General features: G+C 46.7%; 1 protein-coding gene across 3 annotated transcripts in view; it reads right to left on the reverse strand.

Annotated features, from left to right (window-relative positions):
* The window catches only part of NAA35 (N-alpha-acetyltransferase 35, NatC auxiliary subunit), a 1,572,250-nt gene that overhangs the window by 1,472,577 nt on the left and 82,984 nt on the right, over window positions 1–16,689 (reverse strand). For all 3 annotated transcript variants that reach the window (XM_069625850.1, XM_069625849.1, XM_069625848.1), the window contains exon 4: window positions 5,581–5,695. In XM_069625850.1, the coding sequence (XP_069481951.1) occupies window positions 5,581–5,695 (115 nt within the window). The remainder of the gene's footprint in view (window positions 1–5,580; window positions 5,696–16,689) is intronic.

Genomic DNA, 16,689 nt, shown 5'->3' on the forward strand with positions numbered 1-16,689 from the left:
TGATAGTGCCATTGGAAGGGACCCTTCCACCACTTGACACAGCAGCCCATGGCATTCATTCGCCCCGATGTCAGTGACGGTGTTTTCTTTGTTGGGGTGGCGCGACAAATAGTCGGCCGGGCTGTTTGTTCCTGGTCGATAAATCAGTCGCACACTGTACTCCATCAGGGCCAGCATCCACCTTTCGATCCCGGGGGGCGGCTTGGATGACACGCCTGCAAGTATGGGCAGTAACGGCTTGTGGTCAGTCACCACCACGACGGGTTTGCCCAAGATGTACAAACGGAAATGGCGACAGCCCCACTGGATGGCCAACGCCTCCCGTTCGATTTGCGAGTATCTCATTTCCGTGCTTGAGAGGGCCTTACTTGCGTAGGCGATGGGACGCATGTCCCCGCGTTCATCGGGTTGCAACAGCACAGCCCCTACTCCCACCGGACTTGCATCGACCACCACCTCCGATTCCACCTTGGGGTTGAAGTATGCCATGGTGTCCCCATCGGACAGGGCGTTCTTCAGGGCATGAAAAGCTTCTTGTTCACTGGCACCCCATTTCCACACTGCGTCGTTCCTTGTTAGCACCCTGAGTGGTTCTGCCAGCAACGCCAGCCCTTTGATGAAACACCCGCAGTAGGTTACCATCCCCAGGAAACTCCGTACTTCCGTGGGGGACTGTGGGGGGGCGGCTTCCTTAATGTCCTTGACTTTGGCTGGGTCAGGTGACACACCGGCCGCGTGGAAGATGAAGCCGAAGAAGCCTATGCGGTCTTTGAAAAATTTGCACTTCTGTCGATGTAGGGTGAGCCCTAAGTTCTTCAGTCTCTGGAGCGTGCTCTCCAGTCTCTTCATGTGCTCCCTTTCCGAATCCGCGAATACTTATATGTCGTCGCTCATGTTCAATACGCCTTTTAGGCCTGCCAACACCCCCCTGATGGTGTTCTGAAATACCTCGGCAGCCGACGACACTCCGAAGCTCAGGCGTTTAAATTGATATAGACCGTCATGCGTCGTGAAGGTCGTTATGAATCTGGAGTCCGGGTGCAGCTCAAGCTGGTGGTAGCCTGCCCGTAGGTCCAGTTTCGAAAATGCTCTTGCCCCTTGTAGCTCTCCAATTATGTCATCTAGAGTTGGAGTAATGTGCCTTTCCCTCTTTATTGCGGCGTTTGGAAGGCGCATATCTACGCAAATTCTCACCGCACCTGGCTGTTTCGGCTTGGGAGCCACCACAATCGGTGATACCCAGGGTGTCGGTCCCTCCACTCTCTCAATAATGTCCATGCTAACGAGTGATCAGAGCTCTTCCTCTACCTTCTCCCTGAGGTGGAATGGTATCCTTCGGTGCTTAAGGGCTGTCGGTCTGATGGATTCATCGATATGTAGGCGCACCGGTGGTGCCTTCAGCTTCCCTATTCCCTCGAAGATGCCTGAGAACTTGTCCAGCAGCGTTTCAATGTCAACCTGGTAAACACCATAAGCAAAATGAACCAAATTGAGGGCCTCCGATGCAGCGCAGCTGAGTAGCGAGTGAGGGCTAACGTCCGTGACAAAGAACCTTGCCTTGATGGTGTTATCCCCTCTCGATACCGATGACACGAACACACCCTTGAGTGGCAGCGGGGTGTCTCCTCCAAAAGTGAATATCTTCGCCATGGATTTGTCCAGTGCCGGGGGGCCTGGGAGTCTTTGATAGTGTTCCTCCGCCAACACGCATACAGATGCTCCGGTGTCGATGAGGATCTGCGTCGGCACACCCAATATGTTCACCACACACTTGGGTTGTCTCTTCCGTTTGTTTCCTGCAGCAATGTTTGAAATGAAGAATACTTCTTCCTCGTCATCCTCCTCCTCTTCTTCTTCTTCCTCTGCAAGTTGCAACCTATGTATCTCTTGTTCGAGAGCTGCGATGCCTTCTGAAACCGCTGCCCCGTGCTCTCGCGGGGGCTCTCTGTGTAGGCACCGGAGCGGGGGCGCGGCACATGCGGGCATAGTGCCCCGGTCCATTGCACCGTCCACAGGATCTTGATTTAGCAGGACATTCCTCTACATGTGGCAGGTCGTATCCAGAGTCTTGGCAGAGTGATCCGGGCGCCGCAGGATGTCGGTTCTCAGTTGTCTTCGGGACCCACTTATCCTTCATCTTGGTCCGTTTGTTCATGGCAAAAGCTTCTTCCCGCGTGCTTGGCCTAACCGCTGCGTCCATGCTCGCTCCCCTGGACTCTGCCAGCTCGTACGTCCGGCCACTGTCTAGTATCTGCTATAGTGCCCACCCCGGTTCCCTCAGCACTTGTCGCTGCAATTTACCTGAGCTGCAGCCCTGGAGGACCTGGTTTCTTATCAACTCCTCGTTGTCCCAGCGACATGTGCTGGCCATCAGCCGCAGTCTGGCACAGAATTGATCGAGGGATTCTTCCTCCCTTTGCTTCTCTCTGCAGAACAAAAATCTTTCATAGTCGACATTCGATTGTGGAATGAAGTGGTTTTCTAGCGCAGTTTTGACAGTGGTGTAAGTGACCACTGGCAGGGTGAGAGATTCATAGATGCGCATTACGTCCAGCCCGGCCGAATACAGAAGGGTCGCCCTTTTTGCATCATCGTTGGTGGTTCCGGTCGCTGTGAAGTACATCTCGAGCTTCTTTACCCATAGTAGCCAGCTGGGACCTAGTTTGGACGGGGGTCCCGACGTATCAAACTCCTGCATTGGTAACAGCGACCCCGGTTGTGTCCTCACCGCTCTTGTCGCTACTTCTGTTTCTTCGTCGCTACTGGCCATCTTCACAGGTCGCACATGCACCTCTGGGCGTGTTAGAGGCCGCAAACCTGGCTGGGGTAGGGCTAAACTTACCTCCGGCTGTTGTCTGTCGCCTCTTCCCTTTGTATCTGTATTTCCAGATTGTCCCCAGGTTGTTGGGGACAGTCAAATGTTCCAAAAATTGATTTTTCTTCCCTGGTTAGCAGCGCACGAGCACCTTTTCAGGCCGCTCCTGCTCTGAGGAGAAAAGAACGTTCACGCTAGGTCCGCGTCGTGCCATCGCGTACTGATGCGGATCGTATGCTCACGTGTGTTGGGCGAACGCTGTGGCGGCAATCCCGCCTCGTCGCCAGTTGTTGTGTGTGGCCCCACGGCCCTTGCAGGCACACGCACACGTATTCGCACAATGAGGACATGGGACGCGATGTTGCTCGCTGCGCGTCCCGGCTGCAACTGCCGCAGTTTATTTCTACGGCGCATGCGCGGGTCACAACGAGGCCCGCGCATGCGCGCTCCCATAAACTGGGACGTCACACTCCAGCCCGGAAAACTTAGAAAAAAACCGCAGCTAGTGCTTATTTTTTGTAAAAAAAAGAAATAGCACTTAACGAGATTCAGCTGCAGCTTTCCTGCTCTGGTCTCCGGTCCGCGTCCTCCAAGTCCCGGCACTAATGAAGGGAAAGCCACCCAGCGGTAGACTTTGTTTACTACAGCTGGCTGGCTTTTCCTTCATTAGTGCCGCAAAAGCAAAAGCCAGCACAGGAGGGCCTCCATTTCACAAAATGGCTGCGCCCCTGTGCTTGCTTTTTCGAATTTTGAGCTTGAATAGCTCAAAATTTTACATAGGAAGTTTTAAAACGGAGGATGCTAGTATTTTTTTTTATGTGGCCTATCTATTTTTTAAATAAATTTTTTTACTAGACCATCCCTTTAAAAGACCAGTTGGACTTTGTGGACTATTTGAACATTTCTATGAGACACTGGTCACTTCTTTTGTTTTGCCATAATCTGAAAAGTAACTTTACTTACTTGTAATGTTTGCAATGATTACTTCACACACTTTATGATAAAGAATAAAAACAGATATATTGTGTGGACCTTCCATTTTGTGCGTTATCAAAAGTAAACTATGCCTTTAAACCATCCGTTACCTTATAAAGAGTTGCTTTGAATTCAGAGACATCCTACCTGCTTTGGGATATCACAGAACAAACACAAAATCATGAAGGCCGATATATCTAGGAGTTAGATTTGAGGCCTGGGAAAAATTATGCCTGACAAAAGGTTATACCAGAGAGTTACACTTATTAACAGTGTATTTGTACTTTTAGAATTTTGGTGTGGCGTAACCTTAGAAAATCACTGCTACTTTTCTGCCCGTTTGGCCTTTTTTCCCCCCCACTTCGCCAGAGTTTCTATTATTCCAGTGTAAAGTGTCTATTCAAAGTACCAACCCCATCTTCCTAAAACAGTAGCAGATGTTCCTGAGAAAAAGCATACTTGGTTTTTGGATTTACCACACAGGACATTCTGAAACAGCATCCTTGATTTTGTCACTCACTGTTCATTTCTCTACACAGTCTGTTGTGCTATGCACTGAGCTGTTAAAGACAGCAAGCAGCACATCAGACAGTCCTGATGTTTACCGGATGCTCAGAGATTTCCCTACTTGATGCCCATTGTACAGCTATTGTATTGCATGTTGGTAAAAACCCTTCCCCCATTAGTAGGTTTTTTCATGTCCAAATAACAGAACTTTGTAATGCCACATCATCACTGCCACGCCCTGTGGTTGCTTAGCGGGAGGCTATATCCCCACTGGCGATTGTGGCTACGGGGTACTGGTGAGCTGGGTGCGGCCTCGGCAGCAGTGCAGGCCTTGGCATAGCTAAGAACGCAGAGGGAACTCGCCATGAGAGCAGCCATTATGCTGGACCTGCGCAGGCACGAGAGTAGGCACCACGCTCCTGCGCATGCGCATTTTAGCTGGCATCTATTGCTGCACCAATGACTCCGGAGGCAACCAGCTCCTTTCTTCTAGCATGAGGGGATTTAAAACCTGCTCGCTTGGACATGGACACATCTTAACACGCTCTATATATCCATGTTACTCTGCCACAGGCTGCCATTCTTTGGATCCTTCCTGACCACTATTTTGCTAGTTTTTCTCCTGCCTGCTTCCATCTCACCTTCCTGCCTCCCGTTCCTTGTTCCCCATCTCTCTGCCCTTCTTAATAGGCTTGTCTCCGTCTCCCCTGGCCTGATATGCACACTTTATCAGCCGTAGTCCTGTTGCCAGAATCTGGTTCACTAAAGCACCTTAGTTATATCTTGTTGCCAGCCTCCTGTTCTGCGCCTATGCCTATTCCCAACTAGCTGTCTGCTATTGGCTCCACGTCCACCTTCTCCAACAGCAGCCAACCTCCCTGGCACAGTGCTTTTTGCTGTATCACATTATTCCAGGGAGCAGTCACGTGGTGCAGAGTGCTAGTCTCCGAGGGTGTATACTGTGTACGTCCACAGGGAGCGCTCTATATCAATTGTATCTCCACACTTGCTACGTTTGTGATCTCCGGACCATCCAGGAAAACTTGAGTCTGGACTCAAAGCCACCAAGACAGTTGACAGAGAGCAGGTACTCAGCAACAGCGAGGTCAGGTACTTGACACATTTGAAAACAGAATTCTTTCCATAACAGCCCAATTCTGGATCCAGAAAACATTTCTCAGAAATCAGAACCAGTAGGTAATTTTTTTTTTCACATAAAAGTTAATTGATGCTCATAGAAAAATCTATAACCTGGCATAAGGTAATAAAAAGAAAAGACGCACCTGAATTGCCTGATCAAAATTGAGAACCTTGCGATTGACTTGGTTTCCAATCATACCAGCATCCATTTTGGGATCCATCATTTCTATAGCAGACATCGCTTCAAAGAGGCCAAACCTTAAATATGGTAAGCAAACAAATGAAACAACGATATGCTCGTCAATGCTTTGCAAAAACATTGTAGTCTTTAACATACACAGCAAACCTTTCTTTTTAGCAAAACCAAAATCTAATTATTTTTTTCTTCTACCAGAGGATCCTTCTAAAAAAATATCCAGATTGCTGAGAGGCCTTTAGAAGTCTTTGAAATGTATTAACAGCAAAGTACCACAAAGATGGTAGCAGGAGTACACGTAGTGCAACAAAAGGTGAGCGGGGGGGGGGGGGGGGGAGAAAGATGGTTTCCTGAGGGCAAAAGAGGAGGGAGTTGGACCAGAATAAATTAGTGTGCAGGTAAGGACAGGAGCAAAATAGGGTGGGGACAGGAACAAGAGGGAAGCTTGGGTCGGGAGGATAGCTCAGCGGCAGCCTTGGAAGCAAGACGGCACAGAGCTTCACAGGTTCAATCCCTGGGTCCATGCTTAGAAACCTCTGGTTATTAAGAGCATTATAAATAACCCATCATCACCATCAAGTGGGGGGGGCAGGAGAATAGATGCAAGATAAAAGATGCGGTGGTGTGAGACTGGGCAGTCTGTGGCAGTCCCTCTCAGTCCTTCAGTCTTTCCACTGTGACTATTGTTTGGCGGCTTTTTCTACAAAGTCTACTGTCTGCAGTGAAGCGGAGTGAGAGTGGGCAGTCTGTGGCAGTCTAATGGCGGTTGGGGAGGATGGCGGCAAACCCCAGGACTCCCAACTTAATACATCTTGCCTTGATGAGGAGCCACACAGGCTGCAAAGCTCTCGCTCGGACAACGTCTACCTAAACGCTTCTGAAGTCCCACCTTCCATAAACAAGCCTACCACACCCCAAGCTGGCACTTTAACTGCTTCAGGTGCCCTAAAGCGGCCAGGAGGCACGTTGCAGAATCTGCCTACTAAAAGGGCGCTGATTGCTAAACAAACAACACATCTGCTTTAACACAAACAACTCCCAACAGGCTGGTTTCAGCCCACGTCTGGACTCACATTGCCAGCTGGTGCCACCTGCACTTAGGATGAAACGGCAGACTTGCCGTGGGGGCCCCTGGAGAGACGCCAGAGTGCACAAGGCACCCAGGAGACCTAGGAGGAGCCGTCCCTCGAAGGAGGGGGGGGGGCACCCATGCCAGGGGAAGGGGGGGCCGTGGGCGGGCAAAGCAGGCATTCAACCCATTGCCTTGGAGGGGCGAGAGTCGGCAGAGGAGCTGACTTGGTCTGTAGCTCCCAGCAAACCGATCACTGACGTTCAAACCAGCGAGTGCGGGGCGGCCACAAACTTAACCTTGCTGGAAGCCCGTGTGGCCGCCCCACAGCGCCACCTGGCAGCCAACGAAGATCATAAGTGCCCAGATCCACGATCCACCGGCATCTACACCTGCCATACAACCTGGCGAGCCAGTTTTGACTACACACACTGGCTCAAGCCAAGGTCCGGACCCTGAGGAGGTCCCGGAGGATGACACTTTGCCACATGGCCACAATCCAGCCATTTATTAACCTCTAGCATACTCAGAGAACCTAGAAATCCTCCATATTCCGAATGAAGAAATGAAAGAGGGAGCCTGGCGAGGCCCTCCAACTCGTCAATCGCATGGCATTCCTTTCCATCTGATTACTAAAAAGTTTGATCTCCCAACTGCAAACAAGAGATCATCTATAAAAAAGCCTAATAAAAAGGGTCCCCCGCCAAACCCATCTACAAGCATGCTCCTAGAGATCTCTGAAACATCTTTTTCAAAGGCAAGCTAAAAGAAAACAAAGTGGGCTAGGTGAAATTTCAGATGCAGACCTATTGGAAGCACTTCTTGAACCCTTGATCACTCCGACAATACCTCACTCAACGAGTGAACCTAGCACTTCGGGCCAAGTTCCGATACCAACTGCAAAAGAGCAAGGAAGAGTTGCTTCTAACTTCATGCCATTGAATCATCTACTACCTCCGAGAAACAGGGGGGTATAGTCCAGTTAACACCTTCAAATTCAACACTGGTCCCACATCCAGAGCTCTCTCTTTCGGACTCATTGTCGCATCCTATTGCCCAAGCCAGCTCGCATTCACCTGGAAGCCCTACATCACACGCACAGGCCGTCTCTGGAGGACTGCCTGCAATGCCTACAGGTTTAGCACACAAAAGCAACTCTCGACCTGAGGACACCTTAACCTTACCAATCCAAAATCATGGCCAGAGGAAGATTGATAACGTCCCCATCACTACTCTGGCACCTGCTCCTAGCTCCACCCAAGGGCCAACTAAAAGTAAGGAGCAAGACCGAGAAGCTCTTGTGGATACACCTCCCTTGTCTGCTCCATCTCATCACAATTCCCAACAAACCCAGCGCCCGTGGTTGCCAACTTCACCACCAAGATTCCCGTCTAACAGAAGATTAAGTGAGGCATTTTATAACAACCCGAAAGACACTCCTTCCAAGAAAATTGATATCATGTCCATCATGTCCTCTGTGACCATTGCACCATCACCATTTTGCAAGTTATATGAGACCATTAACGACTCTCTAAAAGATCATACATCCATCTTTCCAATGATGAACTCTAAACTCATTTATCTGGAAGGTTATATCAATGCCCTGGAGAGACGGAGAAACGACCCAGGCACCATGCCCCACATGTGTCAATCCAATTGCTCTGAGACTTCCATTGACACAACTTTGGGCCAACAGACAACGGTGGACTCAGACGTACAAGAAAAGCTCTGGGCAGATGCCCTCCAGACTGATTGCGGAACAAGACCAAAAGCCTCTTCCACTCGCTCTGCGGGCTCTGTCAGCTCATTGTCAACCAGACCTCAATCAACGTCTCGTAAACCTAGGGATAATGACGTGATGTGCTTGGATGACATGCCTTCGACTAAAGAAAACAAAGGAGCAAGGCTGACTCAGGAGAAAAAAGTAGTACAAACGGCTCCTGTGGCTGCCAGCAGCAACATCTTGACAATGCACAGTAAGACTCGGGCCTTTTCTCGGCAGGTGTGCCTCAAAACGACCCCTATGTTTAAGCCACTTGCACCTGCACAGAAATCCGAAAAACCATCTGAGGGCTTTCTTTAACACAAAAAACTAACGCCTGTTGCGGAAGCCACAGATCCAAAAGAACCTTTAAAGGCAACAGAAACTATCCAAACTCAATCCTCATTCTCCCAAGTCAATAAGCGACTTTCTCAACCATAAGCAGTTGATGGACCTAAGCCAACATCTGGATGCCAGCAATGACACCCAGCATGACGCTGCTGCCCACCACTCTCCTAGTGACACGCCCTTGCTCCAAACTGTCATCCGAGATCTTTCAAGCTTCTGTTCTTTGAGTGACCGCTACAAAGATTTGCAAAATAACTCAGGGGCTCAACCCAACAAGAAAAAAGAAGATCGAACACAACACGGACCTCTGCCAGATCCAATACCTCGACGGACAGTGACCAAATATACTTTGAGGGTCCACATGCAAAGACAAGCAGAAGTCTCGCACAAGGATGCCAATAGCACCCATAATCAGCACAGGCAACCACATCATGACAATTATGTACAATCGAGATCCTCTTATAAAAATCAACAGCAGAAGCCTTCTAACCAAGAGCGTCTTAAGCACAGGTTGACCCCTACCTTCAAACTGCGCCAACGTACAAGCAACCAAAATACTTTATGCTAAATAGATGCACAGTGATGAACCCGATTCATAGTATCTCAGCTTTATGAGAAATTAAATCAGAAGACTTCAAGGCAGTGGAACCATCCCACGAAGGGCAAAAAGCCTCCCGTTTCCTCTACACTACATCTAATGGAGTGGACACTCTGGTGGCAAAGGCATCAGACATGATGTACAAACAAGGATTCAAATTAACACGTCGCAAATCAGACAGAAATGAGCAGACAGAACTTAAGGACCAAGGCATTGACTGCACGCAAACCGCTCCACAAAAACTGGAATCGTCGCCAAGAGAAGGGCTACACTCAGGGTCTTCGTCAGGCTATAGATGGGATGCAACCCAGTCAACTTCTCAAAGGGAAGTTCTAACATCTTGTTAAAAAAATAATCATCAGGCAATACCTATCAGGGTACCAGGGGAGGTTGTTTGTAATTCATCTCCTCAAAAGAAGGTGGCTCCTTGTAGACCAGATTTTCAATCACAAACATGGTCGTGGCTTCCGAAAGTCCTATCAACTCGCCTTCATAAATAGGCACCATTGTATGCCACTACTTCTTCAGATGCTCAGTTACTTTCCTTAGCCTGCTGGAATACAAGGGGGTTCCTTCAACTAACAACCCCAGGCGACATCAACCTAGGTGGATACGACATTTTATGCTTACAAGAGTTGTGGCTGAAAAAAAAACCAACGCTCAATGGGTTCGAAATTGCTTTCTTTGAGGCACTGATGGGGGAAAAAGGCAGGCCTTCTTCGAGATTGATGATCGCAGTTTAAATGGGTAGCGGCCTACAAATAGTAAAGACCATCATGAAGTCCCCATTCGTCCTAGCAGTCCTTCTCTCATGGCTTCATAAAGAGGTTGGCGTAGAATCCTTTACATATACATACCTGCTTGTTATGACCATTTACTGGAACCCCAAGGCAATCCAAAGAGAATCACTGTTCGACCTAGTAACAACTACGCTGGACTCTGTTATTTGTGGAGACCTTAACATCAAATGCTCTATGAACACACCAGATCCAACAGAGTCTACATCTCACCAAGCTTGCCATCGGGGAAAAGAGTGGTCTAAGCTAATGACATCAAGGCAACTTTATAATACAGCAACTACGCTACCCGAAACTAACAAAACAACAACGTGGAAGCGTGGTCTGGCTTATTCCACCATTGATTACATCTTTGCCTCGGTTGGCAGAATTTAGTGTTCAACATACAACTCAAAGTGACCACAACCTTCGGTCTATAAAATGGTCATCAGATAAACCACCGAACACCCATTACTTGGGAGCCGTCAAATCGGAAAGCAAGGGAAACCGGGTACCGGTCACCCGGGCCAACATTCGAGATATCAGTGTCTCTTATAGAAACAGTGGAAACTGCCTAAAAGTGGATTATAGACCGCTCCTAGAACCCTACAGACCCGTCACTACTGGCGGAAAGCATCCCGACTCGGAAGCTCCGTGTCATATACACACAGTTGATGCTTTGTTGGTGGCGAAGCGCAACATGGTCCGCAGAGCCAGAAGAACTGCTGCACGACACAACACGGTCAGCAACAGAACTCTTGCAAATGAGGCGATAAGAAATTACAAAACCTGGTTAAGATCATATCGGTTCGCTCGCTACCAAAAAGATTCAGAAGCCATGTTGGTGCAAATTAATAACAGTAACTCTAGAGACTTCTGGAAGCTTATTAACTCACGGAGAAAAACGACAGAATCAGTCCTGTCAAATAGTATTCCTGAGTCAACATGGATCCAATTCTACTCAACACTGTTTAGATCCCCAGACTCGCTACCACCAATTGCACCGCCACCAGCAACTGTACCCTGGGTCAACCTCCATGAGCCAACGGAAATATTACGATCGATAACCAAGCTGAAGAATTCAAGGGCACCAGTGCCTGACAGCCTTTCCAACGAAAATTTAAAATCTGCTCCAGAAGACTGGGCAAACCTGCTAAGCTTGATTTTCAAGAGATGCTCCACACATAGCACGATCCCGCCCACTTGGACTTCAGCAGTGATCATTCCGATATTCAAAAAACGAAGAAAAGACGACCCAAGGAATTTCCGCCCAGTGGCCCTACTTGTCATAAGGAAGGTTTATGGCTCCTTACTCCTGGAACATTTGAATTTGTGGGCAAAAAAAAAAAAAAAAAAAAAAAAAAAAAAAATCACCCTGCGAAGACCCTTTACAATCTGGGTTCAAAAAGGGAATAGGAACCAGCATTAACATCTTCCTATTGAGTTTACTAAAATCAAAAGCCCTGGAAGGTAATCAGAAACTATACCTCGCATTCATAGACCTTACCCAGGCTTTTGATTTAGTTAACAGAAGAAAACTTTGGGGAAAAACTAAGCGACTGGAATTGTCCACCGGAGATCCTAGGCCCTCTACAAGCATTACACGCCGCCACCACCACCGTCCAGGTCCGGCTGAACTCAAGGGGGCTGCTTTCTGCAGTGATACAAACTACCCGAGGGGTCAAACAGGGCTGCCCCCTCGCCCAGGCCCCATTTCTGGCATATTTTGGGGATTATAAAGAAGCAAATACCAAGTTAAGATCTTTTCCCCCAGTAATGGGCAGCATGAAAGTTCCCAGACTCCTATATGCTGATGACCTCATACAACTGGACCAGACCCCAATTGGCTTACAACGCCAGCTGGCCTCCTTAACTAAATAAACTGAAGACAACGATCTGGAAGTTAACAAACAAAAAAACAAGATTATGGTCTTTCAAAAAAGGAGTAGAAAAAGAGGCAAACCCTCATGGTTCTTGGCAGGAGAAAAGTGGAACAAGTTTCAGAATTTAAATATCTCGGTGTAATTATCGACTCTAGAAGCAAAGATGTAGCAATGCAATTACATCTGCATGCCAAAATGAGAAACCTCATTTCACAGGCTAAAGTCTTAGACAGGAAATATGGCCGCTTCTTATTGATGCCTCTACTCAAATTTTATCATGGGAAAGTGATCCCTACAATCACCTACGGAACAGACGCCATGCCTTCTCTGCCTGACCACTTATGGCCCAGATTGGAGAGCCTCTTCTGGCGTTCAGTCCTGAACCTTCTGACGTCTACACCATTAGCATTGATTAGATGGGAACTTTCACTCTCGTCCTTGGCGTCAATAGTAACTAGAGTGGCTATTATGCTATACCGGAAGATTAAGGACCCATCCTCTCCTATGATCTTTTCCATGGTACAAGAGGAGATGAACACAGGCAAATGCAAATTGCTGACCAACTGGTAGACTAAATTCAAATCACATCTAGAAGTCTGTGGCAGCACCATTGAAGAACTGGTATGTAATCCGATGAAAACCAAAAAACGCCTAGATGAAACTGACTGGATAAACACGTTAGAGAAGGCAGCTGCTTATAAATTGACCCAGCACTTGCCTTCAACAGCCAGAGAATTGAACGAAGTCCAACCATTTCTCATAAAGCACCCAAACAGAAAAATACGATTGACACTTCTTCGCACCAGGCTAAATCTATTGCCCACAAATGAGATCCTGCATATAAAGAGGCCTCTCCGCGACTAACAGCTGACGCTTTTGTAATTCTAACCACACCATCGAATCGCTCCGGCACCTTCTGCTATCATGTCCAGGCACATCTCTATAAAGAACTCCTTTCTTGCTTCACCATTTGGAGAATGCCTACTTGACAGATGAAGCCCTCTGGTGGGAACGACTAAAAGGGGGCCTCAGACCTTCATGGACGATAGCAGCTACCAGAATTTTGGACTTAATTTTTAAAGACAAAGCAACGGAGCCCTTGCCAGAAATTTCAGAGTCCTCATAACTTGTGAAGGGCGTTGTTCTTTATCTTCAATTTCCGAGTTACTGTGCTGAAATTTCTTTCTTATTGTCACTCATCTTTGCCTTCTGCCTTTTCTTTTCATTAACTTTCGTCTTCCTCACTTTTCTTTGATTTGACGACTATCTTTTAAAAATCACTTTGGTGATTAAAACGTGTAAATATATATTTTTTTAAAAGATGCTGTGGTGGTGGTAGTAGCGTGTTCGGTTGATTGTGTGAGCGCATCTGCATGCACAGTGCTGTGTGACAAATGGACATTTTAAGTGTTTGAAATCCTGGAACTCCAGGCACCTTAATTATAGATTTGGCTCCGTGTTGTGTGCGTCACCAGGTTGCCCAGCAGACTCCTTGCATTTGCCAGGTTACAGTGTCAAGCACCCTGCAACCTCCAAATGCCCAGAGACACTCCTTAGGAGCCGCACTTTTCAGTGTATAAATTGTTTTGGATGAAGTGGAGCATATCTGTAGTCCAAGTCGTAGCAACTACATCTTCTGTATTCCACAGATTGCATCAGATATCATCAAAACTCTTAGGGGCTGATTCACAGAAGCGTTTTATAATGGCACACTCCAATAGGAAAGGCTCTGTGAATCAGGCCCTACATATGACTCCTTCTGCAACCAATTAAAAAACTAGATCCTACATTAGTTGTGTGTTCTCTGGAATCAAAATTGCAATCATCTTCTATTTGTACCAAGTTGTTCGGCTGTGAAGCATGTAGTGTGTTGCCCTACACTAAAATGTGTTCTTAAACCTACTTTATCAAAAACAGTGTATGGCTCACCATTGCTAAGGTCCGGATCTCACTAACCTTCTAGCTACTTTAGCTACCAAAATGTCATATTCCATGTCAAACGCTGTAAGTCGGCCTTACTCAAAGGTTTGCAGAAGATTAACCAGGAGACAACATTTTGTTCCACCGCAGGTGGAGGGTATGTAGTCTGTAAAATGTACATTTTTGAAATCCTTTAGGAAATCTTTAGTCTTCGGAACGGCAAAGAAGATTCCAGCTGTTGCAAACGTGTTGAGAGGATTTCTACTACATCTCGCAAAGACCATATCTAAATGGTCATTGCTTGAGATCCAGGTGTGGCCCCTTCAAAGAACTGACTTCCCCCGCTTGTTTAGGTGGTTGTACTGACCATTTGTATTTGTATGACGAGGAATGTTTTAACTGCAACAACACTTTCAATGCAAGATAAACTTTAATTAACGTCAGAAAATGTGTATTGCAAGTCCTCTTTGTCTTACCACACCTTGCTTTTGTGCTCAGCTGGCCAATGTGTATACACAGATGATCCATAGCTGCAACAGTTGCTATGGATTGTTAAGTCGGTCGTGTTTGGAGGGGCATTCCTTGAAGATTTTGCATTCTCGAACCACCAGGACATCGTCGTAGTTTTAGTCAGTAACACAAAACCCTCCAACACACCAGTATTTTGCCACCACTGGTCTTCCACACACTCATGTCCATCTGTGCACAATCGGTATTACCCAAATTGACCTTTTACAATTGACCTTTTGCACAATTTACCTAATTATAGTGGTCCTAATTGACCATCTGCACAATTGACCTTTATATTATTTTATATATGTATTGGGTTGGTTTGGGATTATAAATAATATAAGCGGATTGGGCGGGGGGTTTCCCCCCCGCATATATGTCCTAATTGACCTAAATTAGGTCAATTCTCCCAAGGTCAATTCACCCAAGGTCAATTGTGAAAAGGTCAATTAGTATAGAACTGCACAATGGACTATGAAGATACAAGAAGTTATCACTTCCGAGGGTGAAGAAATAGGTTGTGCTGCATTTGTTGACCTTAGGAGCGAACACGTCAGTGACCAATGTCACCCAAGTCAGTCTGAAGAATCAGACATGCCAGAACACCTGACACAGTTAGGAACTTGTGACTGGCTTGTAGAGCCATGGTCAATCATTCAGCCAAAACAAAGAGGGGATGGCTGGAAGGTTTAGAATTAATCCTAACCTCTGGCATTGCTATGGGCAACCCTTCAGACACTCATTCTTCGCCTGCCAAGCCATTACAGAAGGGGAAAGACCATATGCAAATCAGGCTAGGTGCCACCCCAAAAGAATCAGTCGAGCCTGAACTGCTAGGTCGCATCGCTGCAGCACGAGACCACAAGCATCCCCAAACATGTTTCGGCCTTGTTGGTCCTTATCAGGAGTAGCTTGGGTCTCTAGGCTCAGCAGGCACAGGACCCACGTCTGGGCATACCCGTATTAAGTTTTAGACTGTACATCACAGGATTCCTCTTTGAATGAGATACAGAAATCACGGTTTGTCTTGATGAAGGCCGTTGAAACGAGAGCGCCCCATAATCGCTCTACAGGCCGCAACACAGTTGTGTCGACAAGTTTATGAAATGGTAGGGTCCAATTTTAACCCTGCACAATTGATAAACCTATGTGGCAGCTATATATTCATAGGACTCTAAGACATTAAGAAGGGTTTTATTTGTGTTTTTCTGATAACTTATTGTTGTGTACATGTAATGCACCACATGATATTGCTTTGTCCTGTGTAACCATCACTATGTACTAAATTATCAGTGCTCCAGATAAGATTTTGAGGTGGGAGTATTTTACTCCCTGTTTTTAAACTTTGAGAGTAAATGTGATTTTAAGAGAGTAACAATGACATTTTTCCTTTGCAAGAGTAAAACGTATGTGACTTTCAGCCGACACATGCACAAACTGTATGGAAAACATTACCGTACGGCAGCTTTCTGCATTGTGACAGCATACACTTTCATTATTTCTCTAAGGTCTGGCCATTTGATCTCTCCTGTATATATTTAAATGTTGAAATCACAAAAATCTAGCCAATTACATAGTAAAGCAAACATGAATTGTATTGTGTGTTTTGAGGTTCGATAGCAGAATGTCATCTGATGTTTAATGAGTCCTCATTTTCTGGAGTTATTACTACCTAATGGTAGGCCAATGTTATGATACAACAGTGCACAGAGGTAATGACTCCATGCTAAATTCTACATCTAATCTAATGGCCAAATGGTTATTTATATAGTGCTTTTGGGCAAGCGCTGTACATATTTATCTTAATTATCACCAACCAAAGTCGGTACTCCTTTGCCGACCTCGAAAGGATGAAAGGCAGAGTTGGACTTGCCGAGATTCGAGCCTGCAACCTACAGATCACGCACAGATTGCAGCAATGAGTGCTCAACCGGCTGCGCTATCTTATTGGCTAACAACCGTCAGAGGTCGGTTAACTGAGTATCGACTGAGGTATAATAATCACAGTGCCTAGATGTGCCTGTACCATTTATTAAGCACTACATGAAGTTAAATACCTATCTGGATTATCCCAGGGACAGGTTTTGCTGAGTTTCTATTTCAATTACCAATGTAACTTTCATTTGTTTGTACAGCGCTTGCATTTCCTGGAGTCAGGTTTTGGATGTTTTAATTGTAGACTAGTCTTGA

Source organism: Ambystoma mexicanum, chromosome 6p (genome assembly GCF_040938575.1).
Source record: "Ambystoma mexicanum isolate Mex_15411 chromosome 6p, UKY_AmexF1_1, whole genome shotgun sequence".
NCBI classification, from domain to species: Eukaryota; Metazoa; Chordata; class Amphibia; order Caudata; family Ambystomatidae; genus Ambystoma; species Ambystoma mexicanum.